We start from the raw sequence: 23,092 nt of genomic DNA on the forward strand, positions 1-23,092 counted from the left end.
TCCCACATTTTCCCACCTATTTGCGGGCTCAGTGTGGCTTACAATACATTGTGATTAATGGAAGTATAATTTGTTACAATAAGATTTTTCTGGGTTACATTGTGAAGAGTTAAGAGAAGACGAAGTCAATTTGTTACAATCTGGAAATACAATTTGTTACAATACAATTTTGGGTTACTTTGTGAAGAATTAAGAGAAGACGAAGTCAATTCAGAATATCATTTGGGATATTTCAATGGAGTGTAACAATGGGTGATGGTAAGACGATAGAACAATAACCTGAGAACGCTAGGGTGTACCAGTTTTATCTGTGGGTAGAGTTTTAGGTGTGGTGAAAGTAAGGGGAGGGGAATTCAGAGGGAGTGTACTTATGCGTTTCTTTTATTGTATATGGACTTCATGTGTTTTGATCTTTACAGTAGATTTTCTCAAAGAGATGAGTCTTCAATAACTTGCGGAAGTCGGTTAACTCGTAGATCGCCTTCAAGCTGCACGGCAGTGCATTCCAAAATTGCGTGCTCATATAAGAGAAGGTTGATGCGTGCAGTACTTTGTATTTTATGCCTTTGCACTTAGGGAAGTGTAGATTGAGGAAAGTTCGGGATGATCTTTTGGCATTTCTGGGAGGCAGGTCTATTAAGTCAGACATGTATGCAGGGGCTTCACCGTGAATGATTTTGTGAACTAAGGTGCATACTTTGAAGGTGATACGTTCCTTGAGTGGGAGCCAGTGTAGTTTCTCGTGTAAGGGTTTTGCACTTTCGTATTTTGGTTTTCCGAAGATGAGTCTGGCTGCAGTATTCTGGGCTGTTTGAAGTTTCTTCAATATTTGCTCTTTGCAGCCTGCGTATAGTGAGTTGCAGTAGTTGAGATGGCTGAGTACGAATGATTGCACTAGGTTGCGGAAGACAGATCTCGGAAAGAATGGTTTAATTCTTTTCAGTTTCCACATCGAGTAGAACATTTTTTTGGTTGTGTTGTTCGCGTGAGTCTCAAGTGTTAAGTGGCAGTCAATAGTGACTCCAAGGATTTTTAAGGTTTCTAAGATTGGTAGATTAAGTTTAGGTGTGTTGATAGTGCTGATAATTGCTTAACATTCAATTAGCAGCGCCAATTAGCAAGTTAACCAATTAAGTTACATGCGTTGCTATAGTATACACTTTGATTTCCATGTAGAAATTAAAACACAATATATAGAATCCCAGGTTAGCAGCTACATTTAACCAGGGGAACTGTATTGCTATAAATCTAGACTCTCATATTGACTAAGTAGATTGAGTAGGATATTCAGCTGAAAGTCTAGATGGTCGAGATCAGTTGAATAGTCAGCTACAGATAATCAGTATTAGCTGGTTATCCTACCTGTTTAGTAGGGCTTTCACAGTATGTATGTCTACAGAATTTTTACCAGGGTTTTTTTTTTTTTTTAATGTAGAACCTTTGACCAACAATCCCACAATGCTTTTTGAAGATTTTGGATACTCAGCAGCATTTTATCGATTAAGTAGGTGCTTATACACTTGTTCCAGGAGATACAAGGATAAAAGTAGATATTAGGAAAACCATAGCATCTACTTTTACATGATATACATGTTGACATTTCTAGGTGCATAAAATTGTTGGAGCAGGGACAGGACTGGCACATTGGATACATGTATTAGTGACAATTCTAAGTGGCGCATGCAAGCACAACATTGTGCCTGCCTAAGATCAGGCTTAACTTTGTGTTGCAAATTTCTGGGATGCTATTTTGTAATGGCAAACAGATGCATATGTTGCCTTTATAAAACAGGTGCAACACATGTGCCTCTGTATTTCACTGTGTAGGTGCTCTGTTATAAAATTACCCTACTTCTGGAAGTATTAGTAGACTCTGTGTTTTTAGGAGAGATACTGAAGACAGGTCTAAATGAGCCTTCCTTTTAAGCTTCCCACCTGCTGGAAACTATGGATCATCTTCTGCACCTGTCAAGGTGAAGAGAGCTAGAAAAGAAGTTTTATTTAGATCAGATTCCTTAAGAAACTTAAATTGGGGGAGAGAACAAACAAGCAAATACACCATGAGCTATGCCACTTGCCAGTGCTATCAAAGCAGACAAGCAAAATCTTGTAATATCTTTTTTTGTTCAACATTGATCTGATTAAGACAATTTCAACAGAACCTGAGTAGGTTGAGAACCTAGGAAACTGGATTCCCACTGTGGCTCCTTGTGGCCCTGGGCAAGTCACTTAACCCTCCATTGCTCCAGATACAAAACTCAGATTGAGAGCCCACAAGGGACAGAGAAAATACTTGTATATAATATGTAAACCGCTTTGGTTGTACCACATAAATGCATTGCCCTTACCCCTTACTTTTCAAATGTATTGTTCATACATAGGACGATATTCAAAACTATATTTACCCAGGTGAAATGGCCTAGTTGAAAGTGTCTTTCCTTCCTGATACGCAAGCTTCTATAGCATATGCACTTTTAACTGTGTTAAAAAGAGGCATTGCTATGTGTGTGTTCATATTTGCTATTTTACCACAGCTTGGCTGCCCACAAAACTACAAGTGCAAAGTATTCAGGCACTTTTAGCATGCAGGCTGGGGCTGCTAACAAGTTCTCTTTGAAAACAGATTGCAATATATATGGGCTAAAAGTGCCTGAAGATGTTGCAGAAGATACAAGATATTCAAAAGTGTCCCCATAACGACTGCATTACAGTAGAACATGCCCTTTTTATACAGTTCTGTGGTAACTACTAATTATATACAGAAATTATCTTGCCTGCATATGCTTCTATCAAAGGATAACAATCACGTGTTTTAAGACATATGCAAACACCACTGCCTGAAAATTAATTTAATGATGCAGACTAACCAGCTTATAATCGAAAGTGATCGCCGGCCATCTTCCGACACAAATTGGGAGATGGCCGGCGATTTCTTAAAAGCGGCGAAATTGGTATAATCGAAAGCGGCATTTTTGACAGCATCGCCGCTTTCCCGTTGCTTTGCCGGCGAAAATTCAAGGGGGCATGTCGGTAGATTAGCGAAGGTGGGACATGGGCGGGCATGGGCGTAGCTACCAGATGGCCGGCTTTCGCCGATAATGGGAAAAAAAAGCGGCATTAAGAAGTATTTCACCGGCTTTACTTGGTCCTTTTATTTTCACGACCAAGCCTCAAAAAGGTGCCCCAACTGACCACTGGAGGGAATGGGGTATGACCTTCCCATACTCCCCCAGTGGTCACCTACCCCCTTCCATACTAAAAAAATAAAACTAAAAACCTTTTTGCCAGCCTCAAATGCCGTACCCACCTCCATGACAGCAGAATGTGTTGTATCCTACAACAGCCTTTCCCTGGTTGCAATGTGGCTCTCGGGTGAGTGTGACATCTTTTCTGTTAGGTGCCCTGCAGAGTCACATTAGCAATGCATTGTGGTGGGTGTAGGGTACTGGGCTCTACTCCCATGGTGCTTTCCCCCCCTGCTAACTGGGTCAGAGAGTGCCCTGTTTTGTTTCCTGTTGTAGTCCATGCGGTAGTGGCCATTTTTGTAAGCCAGTTTTAGTTCCCTTTCCTGTGTTACCCACGTTAGAGAACGTACTTCTTACCTTGAATGGTGCTGAAAGAGGGCATTGTACACCATTGTGCCAGCTCTGACCTACTGCTAATCTTAGTACCAGGGGTCTCTTTGCCAGTGGGGCACAACCTCTGATCTGCAGTTAACTGTGAGTAAACGTGCTTATTTCAAGAAAGGACTTTTTCAGAGAGATTAGTCTTCAGGTGTGAACTGGTGTGCCAAAGTTATACAGCAGCAATAAGTCCTAGAGGCTGTATGCAGGTCTCTGGAGCAATTTTAGTGGGTGCAGTACATTTGTGGGTAGTGGGTTTGGGGGGGGATTGGGGGGCCCAGCTCCCCAAGTAAAGGAGCTATGCACGTGGTAGCTTTTCTGAAGTCCACCGCAGTGACCCCTAGGGAGCCCGGTTGGTGTCCTGGCATGTCCGTGAGGCCAGTGCACTAAAAATGCTGGCTCCTCCCACGGCCAAATGCCTTGAATTTGGCCGGGGTTTGAGATGGCCGACATAACTTTCCATTATCGCTGAAAAACAAACCCGGCCATCTCAAACCCGGTGAACTCCACGGCATTTGGCCGGGCTAAACCATATTATCGAAAAAAAAGATGGCTGGCCATCTTTTTCGATAATACAGTTCCGGCCAGCTGTAGCGCCGCCGCCAACATAGATCGCCGGTGATCTATTTGGCCAGCGACGTTCGATTATGCCCCTCTAAAGCACTCAAATTTAACCTCCATTATCTTCCCTGATTTTTATGCAAACACAATACATTTTTATTAAGAAACATTTATCTACCAGGGAACGCATACTACAAAAATATTAGAATTCAAAACATAATAAAGTGTGTTCTTACTGAAGGCAGGATGCGGATTTTGCAAGTTATTGGTTTAGAAAGTCCTTTAACAAGAGTACTCAAAATCTAAAAACAGAAAAAATTAAAATAAAGGTTAGCAAATTAGTCTGAGTGGATTTTGCTAATTTAATACATTATGATAGAGTGGTAATAACAGAGGAAACGCTATGTGGCAAAATTGACACTTCCTTAAGTTTATTCTGTGGATTAATAACAATTGTATACTTGTGTTAGCGTACAGTGGTGGAAATAAGTATTTGATCCCTTGCTGATTTTGTAAGTTTGCCCACTGACAAAGACATGAGCAGCCCATAATTGAAGGGTAGGTTATTGGTAACAGTGAGAGATAGCACATCACAAATTAAATCCGGAAAATCACATTGTGGAAAGTATATGAATTTATTTGCATTCTGCAGAGGGAAATAAGTATTTAATCCCTCTGGCAAACAAGACCTAATACTTGGTGGCAAAACCCTTGTTGGCAAGCACAGCGGTCAGACGTCTTCTGTAGTTGATGATGAGGTTTGCACACATGTCAGGAGGAATTTTGGTCCACTCCTCTTTGCAGATCATCTCTAAATCATTAAGAGTTCTGGGCTGTCGCTTGGCAACTCGCAGCTTCAGCTCCCTCCATAAGTTTTCAATGGGATTAAGGTCTGGTGACTGGCTAGGCCACTCCATGACCCTAATGTGCTTCTTCCTGAGCCACTCCTTTGTTGCCTTGGCTGTATGTTTTGGGTCATTGTCGTGCTGGAAGACCCAGCCACGACCCATTTTTAAGGCCCTGGCGGAGGGAAGGAGGTTGTCACTCAGAATTGTACGGTACATGGCCCCATCCATTCTCCCATTGATGCGGTGAAGTAGTCCTGTGCCCTTAGCAGAGAAACACCCCCAAAACATAACATTTCCACCTCCATGCTTGACAGTGGGGACGGTGTTCTTTGGGTCATAGGCAGCATTTCTCTTCCTCCAAACACGGCGAGTTGAGTTCATGCCAAAGAGCTCAATTTTTGTCTCATCTGACCACAGCACCTTCTCCCAATCACTCTCGGCATCATCCAGGTGTTCACTGGCAAACTTCAGACGGGCCGTCACATGTGCCTTCCGGAGCAGGGGGACCTTGCGGGCACTGCAGGATTGCAATCCGTTATGTCGTAATGTGTTACCAATGGTTTTCGTGGTGACAGTGGTCCCAGCTGCCTTGAGATCATTGACAAGTTCCCCCCTTGTAGTTGTAGGCTGATTTCTAACCTTCCTCATGATCAAGGATACCCCACGAGGTGAGATTTTGCGTGGAGCCCCAGATCTTTGTCGATTGACAGTCATTTTGTACTTCTTCCATTTTCTTACTATGGCACCAACAGTTGTCTCCTTCTCGCCCAGCGTCTTACTGATGGTTTTGTAGCCCATTCCAGCCTTGTGCAGGTGTATGATCTTGTCCCTGACATCCTTAGACAGCTCCTTGCTCTTGGCCATTTTGTAGAGGTTAGAGTCTGACTGATTCACTGAGTCTGTGGACAGGTGTCTTTCATACAGGTGACCATTGCCGACAGCTGTCTGTCATGCAGGTAACGAGTTGATTTGGAGCATCTACCTGGTCTGTAGGGGCCAGATCTCTTACTGGTTGGTGGGGGATCAAATACTTATTTCCCTCTGCAGAATGCAAATAAATTCATATACTTTCCACAATGTGATTTTCCGGATTTAATTTGTGATGTGCTATCTCTCACTGTTACCAATAACCTACCCTTCAATTATGGGCTGCTCATGTCTTTGTCAGTGGGCAAACTTACAAAATCAGCAAGGGATCAAATACTTATTTCCACCACTGTATATAAAACTTGAAGGGTTTACATAATTGATTTTTATTTATTTATTACATTTGTACCCCGCGCTTTCCCACATACAGCAGGTTCAGTGCGGCTTAAATTGTAAAAGAAAGCATCTTACATGATAGAAAATAAAGCAAAACAAGAAAATGTAGGAAGAGTATTATAAACTGTGATGATCATAACTACTTACATAGTAAAAAAGCATTACAAGGACATGTGAAAAAATATTATGAACTGAGAAAAACACAGTGGTAACAGCGCCCAGGAATATATGAGTTGAGGGAAGGTAGACAAGGATAGGATAGGTAAAGGCAACATAAGTACTTAAGCACCTATATAAAACCCAGATCCAGCCCCAATAGTGCAGAAATGCCACTGCACACATTTCCACCTGCTCCAAAAAGATGTAAAGATGTGTATACGTACTTTACATGTGTACATGCATCTTTTATAAAATGCATGTACATCACAATCTGCCTTCTCAGCCCAAATTACTCCCCTCAGGCAAAGGTACTGCACCAGGGCTTCTTCCAGAAGCCTGCAAGCACAGGTCCTAAATCCAGCTATCAAGTATAACCATTGCATGAGGCTAGTATTCCTCTCAACATGATCAAGGATCTACTTAGTGTGAAACAGTGAAGTTCCAAAATTAATGTTCCTACATCAACATAAATAGAGGAACAGTTCTTTCCAAGCTAGACTAGCTAGGAGGAAAAAGACCTCAAAACTAGGGAATTTATGTTATTAATAATGCAAAAGATTCTTTCACAGGGGAAACAGAAATCCATTCTTTTTCGAATCTTGGCATATAAAGATTAGCTATTGAAGAATATTTTGTTGGCGTTGCTACATAGATGATATCTTCATGTTGTGGAAAGGTTCTGAAGATGAACTGAAACTGTTTGAACAATGGATTAATTCCTGTGACAGGAAATTGATTTTCATGATTCAAAGCTCAGCTAGTAAAATCAATTCTTTAGATGTTGAAATTTATCAAGAGTCTGACAAATTCAGTATTTCTTTATTTGTGAAACGTATTGACAAAAACACTTTTTTTAGATTACAGAAGTTGTCACCGAGGCAATTAAGAGATACTTTACCCTTCTCCCAGTTTTTGAGGATAAAGCACAACTATTCTGATAACATTGAGTTTAAGTGGCAAGCTCAAATATTGATGTCAAAATTAAATGACAGGAGACATCCGAAAAGTGCTGAAAAAAAGACTATAAAAATGTACAAAATATAACAATAGAGCTTTATTGTTGCATTCGAGCAGTCAGTGATCCATAGGAGAAGACATAGTAATGAGATATTCTTCAGGTAGCACCGAGGTGTCTAGAATAATCAAACAAAATAGGGATTTGACGCAGTTACATCCAGCATTTAAAGAGTTTTCTCTGCATGTTGCATTTTGTAGGGAGAGAAATTAGTTCTTACCTGCTAATTTGCTTTCCTTTAGTCCCTCTGGACCGGCCCAGGATCTGACTGATGGGTTACGCACTCCTCCCAGCAGGTGGAGACTGAAAACTCTGACTCTAGTGAGCAAACAAGAGCCCTGGTCAGCTAGAACTAGATTCAGTATTAACCTAACAAAGCAGGAGAAAGAAAGAACCACATTCTGTGCAACCAGGGTCTTGAGCAGCCAGAGTGTAATAAGAATGTGCCTGTTGCTAAACACTAACAAAGTTGTTGCACATTTTTTTTGTTCATTTTGTAGTTCATGCTTTTTCTTTTTTTTTAAAATTATTATTATTACTACTATTTTTAACAATAATAAAGAAACCGTAAATGCACAAAGCAGCTCCATCCCAAATGAAAAAAAACTTTGGACCCCAAACCAACAAAGAATCAATAAACCTCTTTTCGGCTCTATTAACAGTGAATCGGGTGGGATCTGGGCTGTATCCGGAACTGGGTAGAAATGCACCATAGACCAAGCCGGACGAAAAGGGGAATCCAGCATATCCCATTGAGCCTGAATGATATCCCCAATATCCTGGAATATAGGAAAGGTTTTACCGAGATGTCTAATGCCCTTAACTAAACGGTGCATGTTACAACCCTCTATTTCTGTGGGCTACTCATCCTCAAAATGCAATGTAGTTGCCACCAAAGAAATGAGCTCCTGCAAGATCTTTTTGTGAAAAATTCTAACAATGGAAGGATCTTCCCCGAGGAATAATGAGTTCGCACCTAGGTCAGCAGGATCGGGGTCCTCCAACAACTGCCCTTTCTCCTAATACATCAGCCTCCTCCAGAGAGGGCACTTCCTGATCTGGATCAGAGGACTGATCCTTCTCCAGAACCCAGGATCCCCTAGCTCTCTTTTCAGGCACCACATGCCTACCTAAGCCCCCTCCTAAAGGAGCTGACGTGGGACCTGATTTTTTTTTAAATAAAAAAAAAAACTTGGTACATTTGAGAACAAACTCAGGAGGGAAACCTCCCTCCAGGATTCCTGACCGCTCTGGCAGCACTAATGCCGACTGGCCCACTGACTGGAGCAGTAGGGAAGCAGGACGGTCCTCTGACACCACTGAAGAGGGCAAAATGATGGCGTTTCCCACCAAGACGGGAGTGTGCATTTTCTCTGTACTGACCGCTGGATTTTGAGGGACCGCAACTACTGCGGGGGGAGCTGAATGAGAAGGACCAGCCGCCGCCGAAACTTCCACTGGTGTGCAGTACCTTACATGCCCTGCTAGCTCCAAGGCCCCACTGACAGACTGAGCATCTGTGGAGTTTCTTCACCATAGTACGTTTTTTTTTTTACACTGGCGAGAACTCAATGACGACGACGCCAAGCTATGAAACAAATCACTGCCAAGTCCGGCAGAGATAGAGCTGCCTTGCTTGTTCACGCTTTTTTTTTTTAAACAAGATGAGGCTGCCTCTACCCGGGCTCAAACACTCTTCTGCCGAAGAGGTCAAGGCACTCTCCCAAATAAAATAGTAGCGCCTAGCGCTGCAGGGACAAATCGGGAGGAATTGAGGGAAGGGACTCGGAACCCCAAGTTTAACACCCCCGAGGGTGAAGGAAGAAGGGCCTTAGCCTCTAAACAGAAGAACACCGGTGCACAGATAAACCTTAAAGAGCAAAGCCTCTGATATTACTAGATGGCCATTTGCTTTTATTTATATTTTTTGGAAAAAAAGCAGTAAGAATGAATTTAAAGAAAGAAAGAAAGAAAGAAAGAAAGGAGACTAAAGGGCTCACCTCCTTCCACCTGCTGGAAAATGAGAATACTGAATCTAGTTCCAGTTGGCCAGGGCTCTTATTGGCTCACTAGAGTCAGAGTTTTCAGTCTCCACCTGCTGGAAGGAGTGCATAACCCATAAGTCAGATCCTGGGTTGGTCTGGAGGGACACTAAGGAAAAGACATTTTGTGTCTGACTATCTTGATTAAACAGAAGAGCACATAGTGTAGCAGGACAGTATAAATGAGGTTCTTGTCAGATCTGTGATCTCACACTACAAGGAACAGACTTTGGAGCCCTTTTACAAAGGCGCGGAAGGGCTAACGTGTGGGTAGCACACTCCCAATCGTCACTACCACCAGGGTAGTGCGTGAGTCCGGTGGTAATTCCAATTTTGGCATGCGCCGAATCCCACAGTAGAAAATAATTTTCTATTTTTTACTGTGGGGACGTTCCTGGCGGTGTGCCCATGTTGGAGCGTGCTGCATGGTTACCGCGTGAGCCCTTACCACTAGGTCAATGGGTGGCAGTAAGGCTCAGGCCGTAAATAGGCACGTGCTAATTTTAATATTAGCGCAGGCCCATTAAAAATGGCCAAGCACACGCCTAAAAGACACGTCCACACTGCCTCAGGCCACTTTTTCCTGCGGCTTTGCAAAAGGACCCCTCTGTGAATCCTGTGGATGGCAAAAAAATATCTTTTGAGAAACTTCAACACTTGTAAAACAGATATATGTCATTTATATGGTAAGATGCCCTTGCCTAAAAATTTATGTGGGTCTAACATCACATTGCTTAAGGGTAATAATGTCTGAACATAATCAAATTTGAGGAGAAGGAGGTTGTAAGAGCCCTTTGTAATGTATTGTGAAAATTTTGGTCACAATTTTGAGTCCTCAAAATGAACAGTAATTGATGTGATACCAGCGGATGCAAGAGGGGGGACTGTATGAAATGCTTATAGAAGAGTGAAGTACAATGGATCTTTAAAATCATTTGAGCCTGGAGGATTAAACAGTTCTATTGAACGGAGTGTTTTGTTTTGATATTTAAAAATTTACAAATTTAAAAACTAAACATTTAAATGGATTACACCTGTCAGCACTTGCGCTGATGGAGTATTAACTGCAATGTGACTACGCTGGCGTTCTTTATAAAAGTGAGCACCATTGTTATTCAGCTTGTGTTCGTGTGAAAATGTGGCTCCACAAAATGTCACAGTAAGTTCCCTGAAAATTAATTTGTATTATTTTGATTTAGGAGCAGTTTGCTTTATCTTTTGTTACTTTTTGGGCTGTTACCATATTTTTGGTTGTTTTTAGATGAGTGCATTTGACAGCACAAGGCATGAAGCTCTGCATCGATACTGAAACTATCGAAGCTTCACTATTTTGCTATAAACTCCCGAGGAAGGCCGATTTGCAGGGTGAAATGGGCCCCGTTGATTAACTTTTTTTTTTTTTTTTTTTGAAGGTAAGTGTGCTTTGAAATAATATAGCAGTTTGTTCATTGCCTTGACTTTGGGATATTTACCTTTGCATATGTATAATTTTGTTTGGAGGTTTTTCTCAGACCAATGATAACTGAAAATGTAATGCAATTTATGATGCATTATTGACATAATTTCCCTAGTTTTGAGGTCTTTTTCCTGCTAGCTAGTCTAGCTTGGAAAATGCAATATTTGTTGTTAAGAAGTGTTCCTCTATTTATATTGATGTAGGAACATTTATTTTGGAGCTTTACTGTTTCTAAGTAGACCCTTGATCATGTTGGGCTTTTTCCTTTAAAAGTCTACTAGGATCTCTTATATTTGATCTAGGATTCTCTCTCCCCAGTAGGTACAAATTTTGTCTCTGCAACATCCCCCCTTGGCTGGCCTGGGAGGCAAAATACGTGAGACAGGAGCTGAAGCCAGATTCTTCACACAGCTTTGCTTGATTTATTAATTTTTGTGGGATTGTATAAAATCAGTGCGGTATTCCTGTATTACTTACCAGTTCAATTTTGTCAGGATCAGTCAGCAATGCTGCTCCCATGCCCCCCTGCGAAAACACAATCACTTGTTAGAACTGTAAAATGATCTTTACAAAACCAGCAGTTTATAATACACCTTTTCTGAGCTGGAAATCAGACTGCTTTCACTATGCCTGCTCAGCAATGCAGTACTAGGGCTATTGCATCAATGCACTGAAAATCAAAACAAAGTGCCATGCTGGGTCACACTAGAGGTCCAAGCCTAGCATCTTGTCCCTCAGAATTCCCCATCTGGGTCACCTGGAGTACCTGTCAGATCCGAAACAGGGAAGCCTGTTGCATGCTGTTCACACCCAGGTACAGGGGATGGATAATTCTATGAAGCGGGCACTAACATTTATGTGCATAGATACTGAAAAGCTACTTAAGCAATATTCTGTAAATAAATGCATAACTTACTTAGCACATATTTTACAGCTAGGCGTACACATGGGTGGTGCTCACAGGTACATGTGTAGCATATAGAATACTATAAGCTACATATATATCTTTACAATTCAGGCTCAAGCATTTTCAGCAGCACTATGACTGGCATGAAGTACTCACAGCTAATCACATATGTACATACATACCCTAGTATTCTATAAAGGAAAGTAGGTGCCTACTTTTCTCTATAGAATAGTCAGCATATATATGTGCACTGTTATAGAATTGTCTCCTACTAAGGCTATCCAGCTAAACTGTGGTTAATGAACCTGCCATCTAGAAAATCAAAACTCACCTATATTACTAGAGCTGGCCATATATTTTGTCAAACAATTCCATAATTTTATGATGTGCCGACTAAAATGTTTCTTTAAAGAATTTGTATTAAATCTGCTACTCTTAGGTTCATGCAGTGTTCCCTAGTTTTAGTACTTTTGAGAGGAGTGAATAACTGTCCCTAGCACCTTGTTCTATAGCACTCATAATTTTGTATATCTCACTCATGATTCCTTTCAGCCGTCTCTTCTGAGGTAAAGAACCCTACTCCTTTCGAGCATTCCGTTCCCATAATCATTTTTTACCACTTATCTCTTTATCTGTTCTAGCTCTGATACACCTTTTTCTGAGATGTGGTGACCAGAACTGCACACAATAGTCCAGGCGCAAACAGAGCATCAGAATATCTCCTAGTTCAGGGGTGTGCAACCACAGACCTTGAGGGTCACAATCCAGTTAGGTTTTCAAGATTTCCACAATGAATATGCATGAGATTTGCATATAATGGAAGCCGTACATGCAAATCAATCTCATGAATATTCATTATGGAAATCTTGGAAAACCTAACTGGGTCTTGGCCCTCTAGGTCTGTGGTTGCCTACCACTGTCCCTCTTCCCTCCAAACAGGAGTTGCCTTCCCCCCCCCTGCCCACCTGTAGGTACCCCCTTGGGCCTATCTTACAATCCCTGGTGGTCTAGGGAAGGCAGGTCCTACCCATGCTGCCTCTGCACTGAAAATGGCTGCCATGACCTCTAGTGGCAATCTCATGAGACTGTCACAAGAGCCACTTTGAGAATAGAGCTGACATGGCAAAAGGGACTGGGAATTACATCTGCCTTGTCCCCATCCTAGACCATCAGTGATTGTAAGGTAGTCTGGAGCAGGGGAGGGGGGGCAACTCTTTGCATTCTTTTTTTTTGTGTATGTGTGTAATGCAATTGCAAGTAATTAAGTTATGATCTTGCATAGTAGTTTATATGGTAAATAGAGTGCTCCAAATAAATGCTTTTGATATAAAAGTTTTGCAGGAATTTAAGTCTGTAAATTTGGGATGATTAGCTCCTTAGGAATTAGTCTTTCTGTGGAGTGCTGCTTTTTAACATATTTATAAATGATCTAGAGATGGGAGTAACTAATGAGGTAATTACATTTGCTGACAACACAAAGTTCTTCAAAGCTGTTAAACTGCAAGAGGATTGAGAAAAATTAAAGAGAACCTTATGAGACTGGGAGGCAGAGGACACAATGTGAGCAAGTGCAAAGTGATGCATGTGGGAAAGAGGAACCCAAATTATAGCTACGTAATGTAAGGTTCCACATATGAATCACTTGTTTACTCTTTCCAAAAATACTAGGACTAGGGGGCACACAATGAAACTAGAAAGTAGTAAATTTAAAACAAATCAGAGAAACATTTCTTCACTCAACATGTAATTAAGCTCTGGAACTCATTGCCAGAGAATGTAGTAAAAGCAGTTAGCTTAGTGGAGTTTTAAAAAAGGTTTGGATGGCTTCCCAAAGGAAAAGTGCATGGACCATTATTAAAATGGACTTGGGTAAAATCCACTGCTCATTTCTAGGATAAGCAGCATAAAATGTATTGTACGTTTTTGGGATCTTACCAGGTGCTTTTGACCTGGATTGACCACTGTTGGAAACAGGAAGCTGGGCTTGATGGACCTTCGGTCTGTCCCAGTACGGCAATACTTATATACTTATACAAGAACTGTGACTTTTAGTTTCAGTTTTCATTTTCTGAGGTCCATGTGTGCAGAGGATATTTTGCTTGGTCTTTCATTATTTTTATATATTCTGGCTTGGATATTATATGGGTGATTTCATTCTAAAGAATTTTCAAGCTCCGTTGGGTATGATGAAGATGCAGCATTTTAATCAAACTTGTGGCGTGTAGAAGCTAGATCCTATGAGAAAGGAACCTGCAGTGATTGTTTTCAAGCACAAAGTACCAGTCAGCTTATAGTACAAGTAAAAAATCATCTATATAAATAAATCCCACCTCGAATGTTCTGAAGCTCACTCCGTGGCAGTGAAACACTGAACTCCTGTACTCTTCATAGGCTAGGCTATCAGGACCACTCACCCTCACTCATATTCTCGTTAAAATTTCCTTATATTCTGTAGGAGCTGGCAATAAAATAGTTATATTGTTTGTTTAAATAAAGAAGTATACATTCCATTTTTCGAGTGCTCTTACTAAAGGCTGCAGCATTATGTTAAATAAATAACAGTGAAAGAGAAGACCCCTGAAGTACCCCACATTGTGGGACCCAGGCATTTGAAAAATACCCTTCATCTTAACTCCGCATTAGTGCTTCAACTAAATTATAACTGGTGATAGAAATATAGCATGACGGCAGATAAAGGTCAATGACCCATCCAGTCTGCCCATCCTCTGTAACCCCCAATTCTACCTGTTCCTAAGCAATCCCACATGCTTATCCCATGCCTTTTTAAATTCTGGAACAGTCCTCGACTCCACCACCTCCACCGGGAGGACATTCCACGCCTCCACCACCCCTTTCTGTGAAATAATACTTCCTTTGGTTACTCCTAAGCCTATTCCCTCTTAACTTTGTCATATGCCCCCTCATTCCAGAGCTCGCCTTCATTTGAAAAAGGCTCTCTTCCTGTACATAAATGCCCTTGAGATATTTAAACATTTCTATCATGTCTCCTCTCTCCCTTCTCTCTTCCAGCGTATACATGTTGAGGTTCATAAGCCTGTCCCTATAATTTTTGCATTCAAGGCCGTTAACTACTTTCGTAGCTGCCTTCTGGACCGACTCCATCCTATTTATATCTTTCCATAGGTGCGGTCTCCAGAACTGCACACAGTACTCCAAATGGGGCCTCACCAGAGACTTATACAAAGGCACTATCACCTCCTTCTTCCTGCTGGTCATGCCTCTCTTTATGCACCCAAGCATTCTTCTAGTCGCTTTTTCTACTTGTTTGAAAGCTTTAAGGTCATCAGACACAATCACCCCCAAGTCTCGCTCTTCCTTCGCACACTGAAGCACTTCACCCCCTATGCTGTACCGTTCCCTCGGATTTTTGTGACCCAAGTGCATGACCCAGCATTTTTGGGGATTAAACCTTAGTTGCCAAATATCAGTCCATTCCTCCAGCTTTGCTAGGTCCTTCCTCATGTCATTCACACTCTCTAGGCTGTCCACCCTGTTGCAGAGTTTAGTATCATCCGCAAAAAGACAAACCTTACCAGACAGCCCCTCTGCAATATCACTCACAAAGACGTTAAAAAGAGCCGGCCCTAGGACCGATCCCTGCGGTACTCCACTGACGACATCCTTTTCTTCAGAGCAAGCTCCATTTACCACTATCCTCTGTCTCCTACCAGTCAACCAATTTTTAACCCAATCCGTTCCTCTAGGTCCCATACCGAGGGCACTCAATTTATTTATCAGTCGCCTGTGCGGAACCGTGTCAAAGGCTTTGCTGAAATCCAAGTATACCACATCAAGTGCCCCTCCCATATCCAACTGTTTGGACACCCAGTCGAAGAAGACAGTCAGATTTGTCTGACACGACCTGCCACTAGGGAAGCCATGCTGCCTCGGGTCCCGCATTCCATGTAGTTCAAGAAAACTCACAATCCTCCTCTTTAGAAGCGTTTCCAGTAGCTTACTTACTCACCACCGAGGTCAGACTGACAGGTCTGTAATTCCCAACCTCCTCCTTACTTCCACTCTTGTGCAAGGGAACCACATTCGCCTTTCTCCAGTCCGTAGGGACCACTCCAGTATCTAAGGAAGCATTGAAGAGGTCCGTCAGCGGAGCCGACAGAACTTCTCCGAGTTCCTCAAGCATCCTTGGGTATATCCCATCAGGTCCCATCGCTGTCTACTTTTAGTTTGGCGAGCTCCTCACAAACACAGTCCTCCGTAAACGGGTCTTGGTCTACCATGTATCCATCGCCTTTAGCCTTTGTTTTCTGCAGCCCTACCCCTGGTCTTTCATTTGTGAACACAGAGATGAAATAATCATTAAGCAGTTCAGCTTTATCTTTATCATCTTCCACATATTTCTCTCCCTCAGCTTTGAGCCTCATAATGCTATCACACAGGAACCAATACACACTACCACAATTTACCCTTCTTTACCATGTATATATGCAACTAATGTAATGCCGGCTGTACTCTTCTTTTGTATTCTTTTGCAATCCTCTTTACCATGTACGTATTGTGATAAATTCACATCCAGGATAGTTGGGTTAAAGCTGTTTCAGTCTGAACTACAAGTCCCAGAAGGCATTGCAGGCAAGGAGCCAGATGAAGAACCCGGACTGGACTCCTAGCTGCAATAAGGGAGGACATGGGTGTAAGGTAACAGGAGGTGTAGATTGGCTGCCACTAGGGGGAAAGAGAGATAGGAAACCCTGTGTGCAGGAGCTCCTCATTAGGCTCATGCTCAACTCAGCTAGTATGGGTGTGTAGAGAAGCTAATGAGTGGAGAATGATTGGTTGTGAAGGCAGAAGCCAGGGATTGATTAAGCAGGTGGGAAGGAGTCTCATCAGTTCAGTTCAGGAGAGAGAAGGAGAGAAGTATTTGCAGGCTGAAAATCCTTGGGCAGGGAGGTCCCTAAAGTACTGAAGCAGGCTGAGATTCCTTGGGTGACAGGAAGTCCCAAAAGTATTGAATTCACTGTGAAGCTGATGCAGGGGAAAACCCTTGGGTAGAAGGAGTCCCTAAAATAGTGAACTCTCCTGAAGGTTAAGAGGATAGAAGGTAGAAAAGGCTGCTGGGTGCCTGAACTGTGATGATGAGCTGTTTGTCTTGGGAGTTGAATTACTGTTTAATGTGCACTGGATAAAGAGCCCAGACTGGAGCCTGTAAGCCTGTATTGAATCCTGGTATGTGCTATGCTGCTGTTGGAACTGTGTACTAGAAACCTGCATGGAATAAAAGTCCTTAAGATTGAAGTTACTGGTGGACATCTATTTCTTCATTGTGCCGGGAGCCTGTGGCTGGAGGAGATTGTTCTCTCCTTGGCTGCACCTAGGGGCGCCTGGTTACAGTATACACCTTAATGTAATGCCTTTTGTACTCAGTTACTCGGAAATGGCAACCGCCATTACGGCAAATGTAAGCCACTTTGAGCCTACAAATCTGTGGGAAAATGTGGGATACAAATGCTACAAATAATAATTATGGCCCTTCCTCTTGTCACTTATATATCTGAAAAAGGTCTTGTCCTCCAATTTTACCGTGATCATTTTATCTGTGTTAGAAAAATGAATGTTTGTGTTGACCAGTTCAAATGTCACCTTCTGAACCACAGAGGTTACAGCATTATCACAAGGTGACTAGAATCATCTTTGCCCTTGGTCATGCAATGGGTAAATGCTGTGGGCAGAGGAAGGGAAAAATGTTATGTCTTAGCAAACCTTTACTTATGGAAATACTTGTTTTGTTTTCAAAACAAAGGACATAGTATTATTTAAATAACTTTAAGCCTCGTATTCACTGAAAACTGTATCTGCTTAGAGAACTGCTGTTTCCAGTAACCTTACTACATCAACAGTGCTGCTCACAATAATGAATTCTATAAAATGGAGGAAAACAAATAAACAATACCACAAATTGAGAAAAACACAGAAATTAATAAAAATAATTTGGTCAAGATATATCAACAGCAAACTGCTGAAACAAGCCACAGGGAGAACAGAATTTATGTTTAATAAAAGTTTGATACACTGCCAATTCCAACAAAACAGTGTCTAAGCGGTTTACAATAAAAAAAAGATAGAACATTAAGAATGAAATCTGAAAGGAACACCATAACTAATAGCACAGTGGATAAACACGAATACAAGTACAATCATCAAAACTCTCAATACTTCCTGATAGGAACCCGCCCACAATGATCAAATAAAAGCCTCAATAAAGAAATGAGTTTTAAAAAGAACTTTAAATTTTGAAAAAGTGCATTTGTTACAGAGGGGACCGGGTAAATTGTTCCAAACTGTAGCAACCAAACAGAAAAAAGCCAAATGGTGGGTAGATTCATGTCTGGTATTGGGAATAACAAGTTTATTAGCATCTAAAGATCTAAGGCGCTGAGAAAGAGTGAAAGGAGTAATTAAATTAGCAAGATAAACAGGGTCACCAGCGTGATAAGCTGTGTGTGCAAGAGAAAGGATTTTAATAAGAAAACTAAACTTAACAGGAAGTCAATGAAATTTGGCGAGTATTGGTGTGGCTCGATCAAAACACAGCATTACAGAGAAAGCGTACAACGCAATTCTGAAGTGCCTGAAGTATTTTAATCTGAGAGAGGGGAAGTCCAGCATAAACCATGTTACAGTAGTCTAGGTGGGAAATAAGCAAAGGTAGAGATGGTGGAGATCTGGGTCCTTCACCTCTCTCCAAATGGATGTATATCTTGGGATAGGGTGACTCGTTTTGATAATCCCCCAGGCTAAAGTGCTTCTTCTCCTCCCTCTCTTACATCCTCAACTAACACTGGAAGTGACAGGGAAGAGAAAAGGTGAAGTAAGAGGGAGAAAAGGAACATAAGTGAAATGGCAGAGTGGATGAAGGATTAGGTAAGGGGATATTAATAAAGGAGGAGAGGCAAGCAGGAAAGCTCTGGAGTTGAAAAGGGGAAGTAATGAAACACCAGATGAGGAAGGAGGAGGAGATGAGAGAAGGCAGAGAGAGTGCACTGTAGACAAGGAGAAAGCTAAGAAAGCAAAGGAGGAAGACGAGGAAAGAACAGAAGAAAATGCAGAAAGGAAGGAAGAAGGCAAGAAATAGAAGGCTGTGACAAAACAGAAAACGGATTTCAAACATATAGTGCTTCTTGCTTCCTGTTTGTGTGCTAAAACTAAAGAAAGAACACATTCTTTTCTCTGTAACAGCTTTACAGCAGAGAAATACCACCTGCTGGCCAAATAGGAGAAATACGACTTTAGCACTTAGCGCGTGCCTATTTTTAACGCGTGCTAAAAACGCCAGGACGCCTAAATAAAAGACCTCCACTGTTTTTTTCACACCAACCCACAATCAGATTGTCTGCTATCCCATGACTTTCCTCAGGTGTCTCTTATGAGGAATTTTTCAAACATGCTCTGAGAATCCAGATAACATGTCTACCTGCTCACCTTTATCCACATATACTAACCCCTTAAAAAAATCCATTTTCTATCCTTTTCTATCCATAGTTCATAATTTAGTTTCTTCTCACAATGGCTTCTACATTTTGTCCAGTACTGATGTCAAGCTGACCATGCTTGAGTTTCCTGGATCTGCCTAAAGCCCTTTGTAACACTGAGATTAATCCCACTCCAAATCCTCAGATGCTACAGTCAATTTTAATGACAGGTTATAGACTGCTACTAAAAACGATACAAGGGAATAAGAACTTTGGTAATGTATCCAATTTCTTTCTGAAAGCAGGAAGGTAGGTTGTTGCAAAAGAATGAAACAAACAGAGAAAAATCAAGAAAACAAGAAGCCAGTTTAGTATGGTGTGTGGAGACAGTGAGGCAGGACACAGCAAAACACTAAGGAAGTGAGAGACTAAGGGATAAAATCAAGCATGCATGTCAGTGCAAAGTGATTTAAATATTGCTTGAAACGAACAGAAGTCAATGGAAGAAAGAAAGCATCAGGATACTGCAAGAGAATTAGGAGGAGAATTTGAGCTGCAGCATTTGGACAAGATAAAGCGAACGAAGAAAGGAAAATGGAGGGATCAGTTAAGAGACTAACTAAAATCCAGATGAAGGAAAAAAGAAGCTTGAAGAAGAAAATATGCATTAAAGGGCAAATTTAGAAATGTTGTGCTAGAAGCAGAAATATGTGAATTGAGAAACCAAGGTTTCAGGCTTTTAGAGAAGAAAAAATGCAAACAAGGAAGCTAAATTAAAAATAGAGGTGTATGGAGGGAAACGTGGGCTCAGCTTGGAAAGAACACAACTTTGATTATGAGGGTGGAAAAGAGACTGTGCTTACAGGATAATTTAGACAGGAGTTGAAAGTTTGAAAAATAGAATCAAGGGAAAAAAACCCAAGGGTAGGGATGTAATAAGTCACAGAGCCATACCTACTACTACTACTTAGCATTTCTATAGTGCTGCCAGGGTTACGCAGCGCTGTACAAGTTTAACATGGGGAAGGACCATCCCTGCTCAAAAGAGCTTACAATCTAAAGGTTACAAACTATGTAGTCAGTGTAGGTATCATGAGTGGGGAAGGTGGTTATGCGCCAAAAGCAAGGGAGAAGAGATGGGCTTTGAGTAAGGACTTGAAGATGGGCAGGGAGGGCGCATGACGTATGGGCTCGGGAAGGCTGTTCCAGGCATATGGTGATGCGAGGCAGAAGGGGCGGAGTCTGGAGTTAGCAGTGGTGGAGAAGGGTACAGATAGGAGTGATTTGTCCTGAGAGCGGAGGTTACAGGTGGGAACATACGGGGAGAGGAGTGTAGAGAGGTACTGGGGGGCTGCAGATTGAGTGCATTTGAAGGTTAAAAGGAGAAGCTTGAACTGTATATGGTAGCGGATCGGGAGCCAGTGAAGTGACTTGAGGAGAGGGGTGATATGAGAGTATCGGTTCACGCGGTAGATAAGACGTGCAGCAGAATTTTGGACAGATTGAAGGGGAATAGATGGTTAAGCAGGAGGCCAGTGAGAAGAAGGTTGCAATAGTCAAGACGAGAGGTGATGAGCGAGTGGACGAGGGTTCGGGTGGTCTGTTCAGAGAGGAATGGGCGAATTTTGCTAATATTATAGAGGAAGAAGCGACAGGTCTTAGCTGTCTGCTGGATATGGGCAGAGAAGGAGAGGGAGGAGCTGAAGATGACTCCGAGATTGCGGGCTGAAGCGACGGGGAGGATGAGGGCGTTGTCAACAGAGACGGAAAGTGGGGGAAGAGGAGAAGAGGGTTTCGGTGGAAAGACAAGGAGCTCAGTCTTTGCCATGTTCAGTTTCAGATGCCGGTTGGACATCCAGGCAGCGATGTCTGAAAGGCAGGCCGAAACTTTGGCCTGGGTTTCGACCGTGATGTCGGGAGTGGAGAGATAAAGCTGGGTGTCATCAGCATAGAGATGGTACTGGAAACCATGTGATGAGATCAGCGAGCCCAGGGAAGAGGTGTAGATCGAGAAAAGAAGCGGTCCAAGGACAGAACCTTGAGGAACCCCAACAGAGAGCGGGATGGGGTGGAAGAAGAGCCATTAGAATATACTCTGAAGGTGCGATGGGAAAGATACGAAGAGAACCAGGAGAGGACAGAGCCCTGGAACCCGAATGAGGACAGTGTGTCAAGAAGTAAATTATGATTGACAGTATCAAAGGCGGCAGATAGGTCGAGGAGGATGAGGATGGAATAGTGACCTTTGGATTGGCAAGGAACAAGTCATTACAGACTTTAGAGAGTGCTGTTTCTGTCGAGTGTAGTGGGCGAAAGCCGGATTGGCGCGGATCGAGGACGGCCTGAGAGGAGAGGAAATCAAGGCAGCGGCTGTGGACAACACGTTCAAGTAATTTGGAGAGGAAGGGTAGAAGAGAGATGGGACGGTAGTTGGAGGGACAGGTGGGGTCTAGTGATGGTTTTTTGAGAAGTGGTGTGACTACAGCGTGCTTGAAGGTGTCAGGGACAGTAGCAGTGGAGAGAGAGAGGTTGAGGATGTGACAGATTGAGGGGTTGACTGTAGGAGAGATGTTGTTAAGCAGATTGGTGGGAATGGGATCAGAGGAACAGGTGGTGCACTTAGAGGAAGAGAGAAGGTGAGCAGTTTCCTCTTCGGTGATCTCAGGGAAGGAGGAGGAGGCCAGGCTAGGTTGGTTGGGGGAGTGGGTTAAGAAGTCACAGGGAGGAGAAGGCTTGGAAGTGAATTCAAGGTTTATCTTCTGCACCTTATCGCGGAAGTAGTCGGCTAGTGTTTGAGGAGTGGGGGGGGGGGAGCGGAGGGCACTTTAAGTAGGGAGTTGAGGGTGGCGAAGAGGCGACGAGGGTTGGAGCCAAGAGAATTAGTTAATTGAGAATAATATTCCTGTTTGGCAAGGAATAGGGAGGACTCGAAGGAGGATAGCCTGAATTTGACATCGGTCAATTTTTTTCAACAATGAAAAAAGTTACATAGCTTTTAGCTTTCAACTTGAGGCAGTAGGTTCGTTGTGCTAAGTTGAAAGCTAAAAGCTAAGTAACTTTTTCATTGTTTAAAAAAAAATGGACTGATGACAATACGGTGCTGTGACTTATCTCTTCCCTGCCTTTGGGGTTTTTTCCCCCCTCGATTCTGCTCAAGAGAAACCATTAAAAATTATTTTTTTCATTACTAATTGTTGAATGCTCAATCAGTTATATTGTAAAGAGGTTCAGTTTGTTGAAACCTTGATTTTGCTTCCTTGATGCGAGTTCCTGCTTTAAAATTGGTACTCCTTTAAACAGCTCAGCAGAAAAAGCCATGACTCAGAATGATGAGAGGCAGTGTTCCTGCTATATAGTGAATGGATGGTAAACTCCAAGGTGGTTGGAGAAAGAACAGGAGACGGCATGATGTCACAAAGCTAAAACCATCTTCCCCTGCAGCCATTATCTTGGTACACCCAAAACAAAGCAAACGATCAGCTGCTGCATCAATGTTGTCATTGTTCATTGTTGGTAGCATGTTTATTTTATCTCAGTTATTTATTTATTTTATTAGGATTTATTTACCGCCTTTTTGAAGGAATTCACTCAAGGTGGTGTACAGTAAGAATAGATCAAACATGAACAGGAGGCAATTAGAGCAGTACAAATATTCAAACAATATAAAGTTTGGCATGGTATACTACTTGCAATGACAACACAATATGTACTAGAACATTATAATTGGTAGTGAAGTGTAAGGCAAAGTTGTAACATATAGATGAGTAAGA

The 23,092-nt window shown here is 42.2% G+C and overlaps 1 protein-coding gene across 2 annotated transcripts in view; it reads right to left on the minus strand.

Annotated features, from left to right (window-relative positions):
- Positions 1-23,092, minus strand: part of DUS2 (dihydrouridine synthase 2) — a 164,944-nt gene that overhangs the window by 82,016 nt on the left and 59,836 nt on the right. For both annotated transcript variants that reach the window (XM_030204304.1, XM_030204305.1), the window contains exons 7-8: positions 11,445-11,492; positions 4,421-4,486 (exon numbers count right to left, since the gene is read on the minus strand). In XM_030204304.1, coding sequence (XP_030060164.1) covers positions 4,421-4,486; positions 11,445-11,492 — 114 coding nt within the window. The remainder of the gene's footprint in view (positions 1-4,420; positions 4,487-11,444; positions 11,493-23,092) is intronic.

The sequence above is a fragment of the Microcaecilia unicolor genome, chromosome 5, assembly GCF_901765095.1.
Source record: "Microcaecilia unicolor chromosome 5, aMicUni1.1, whole genome shotgun sequence".
Lineage (NCBI taxonomy): Eukaryota > Metazoa > Chordata > Amphibia > Gymnophiona > Siphonopidae > Microcaecilia > Microcaecilia unicolor.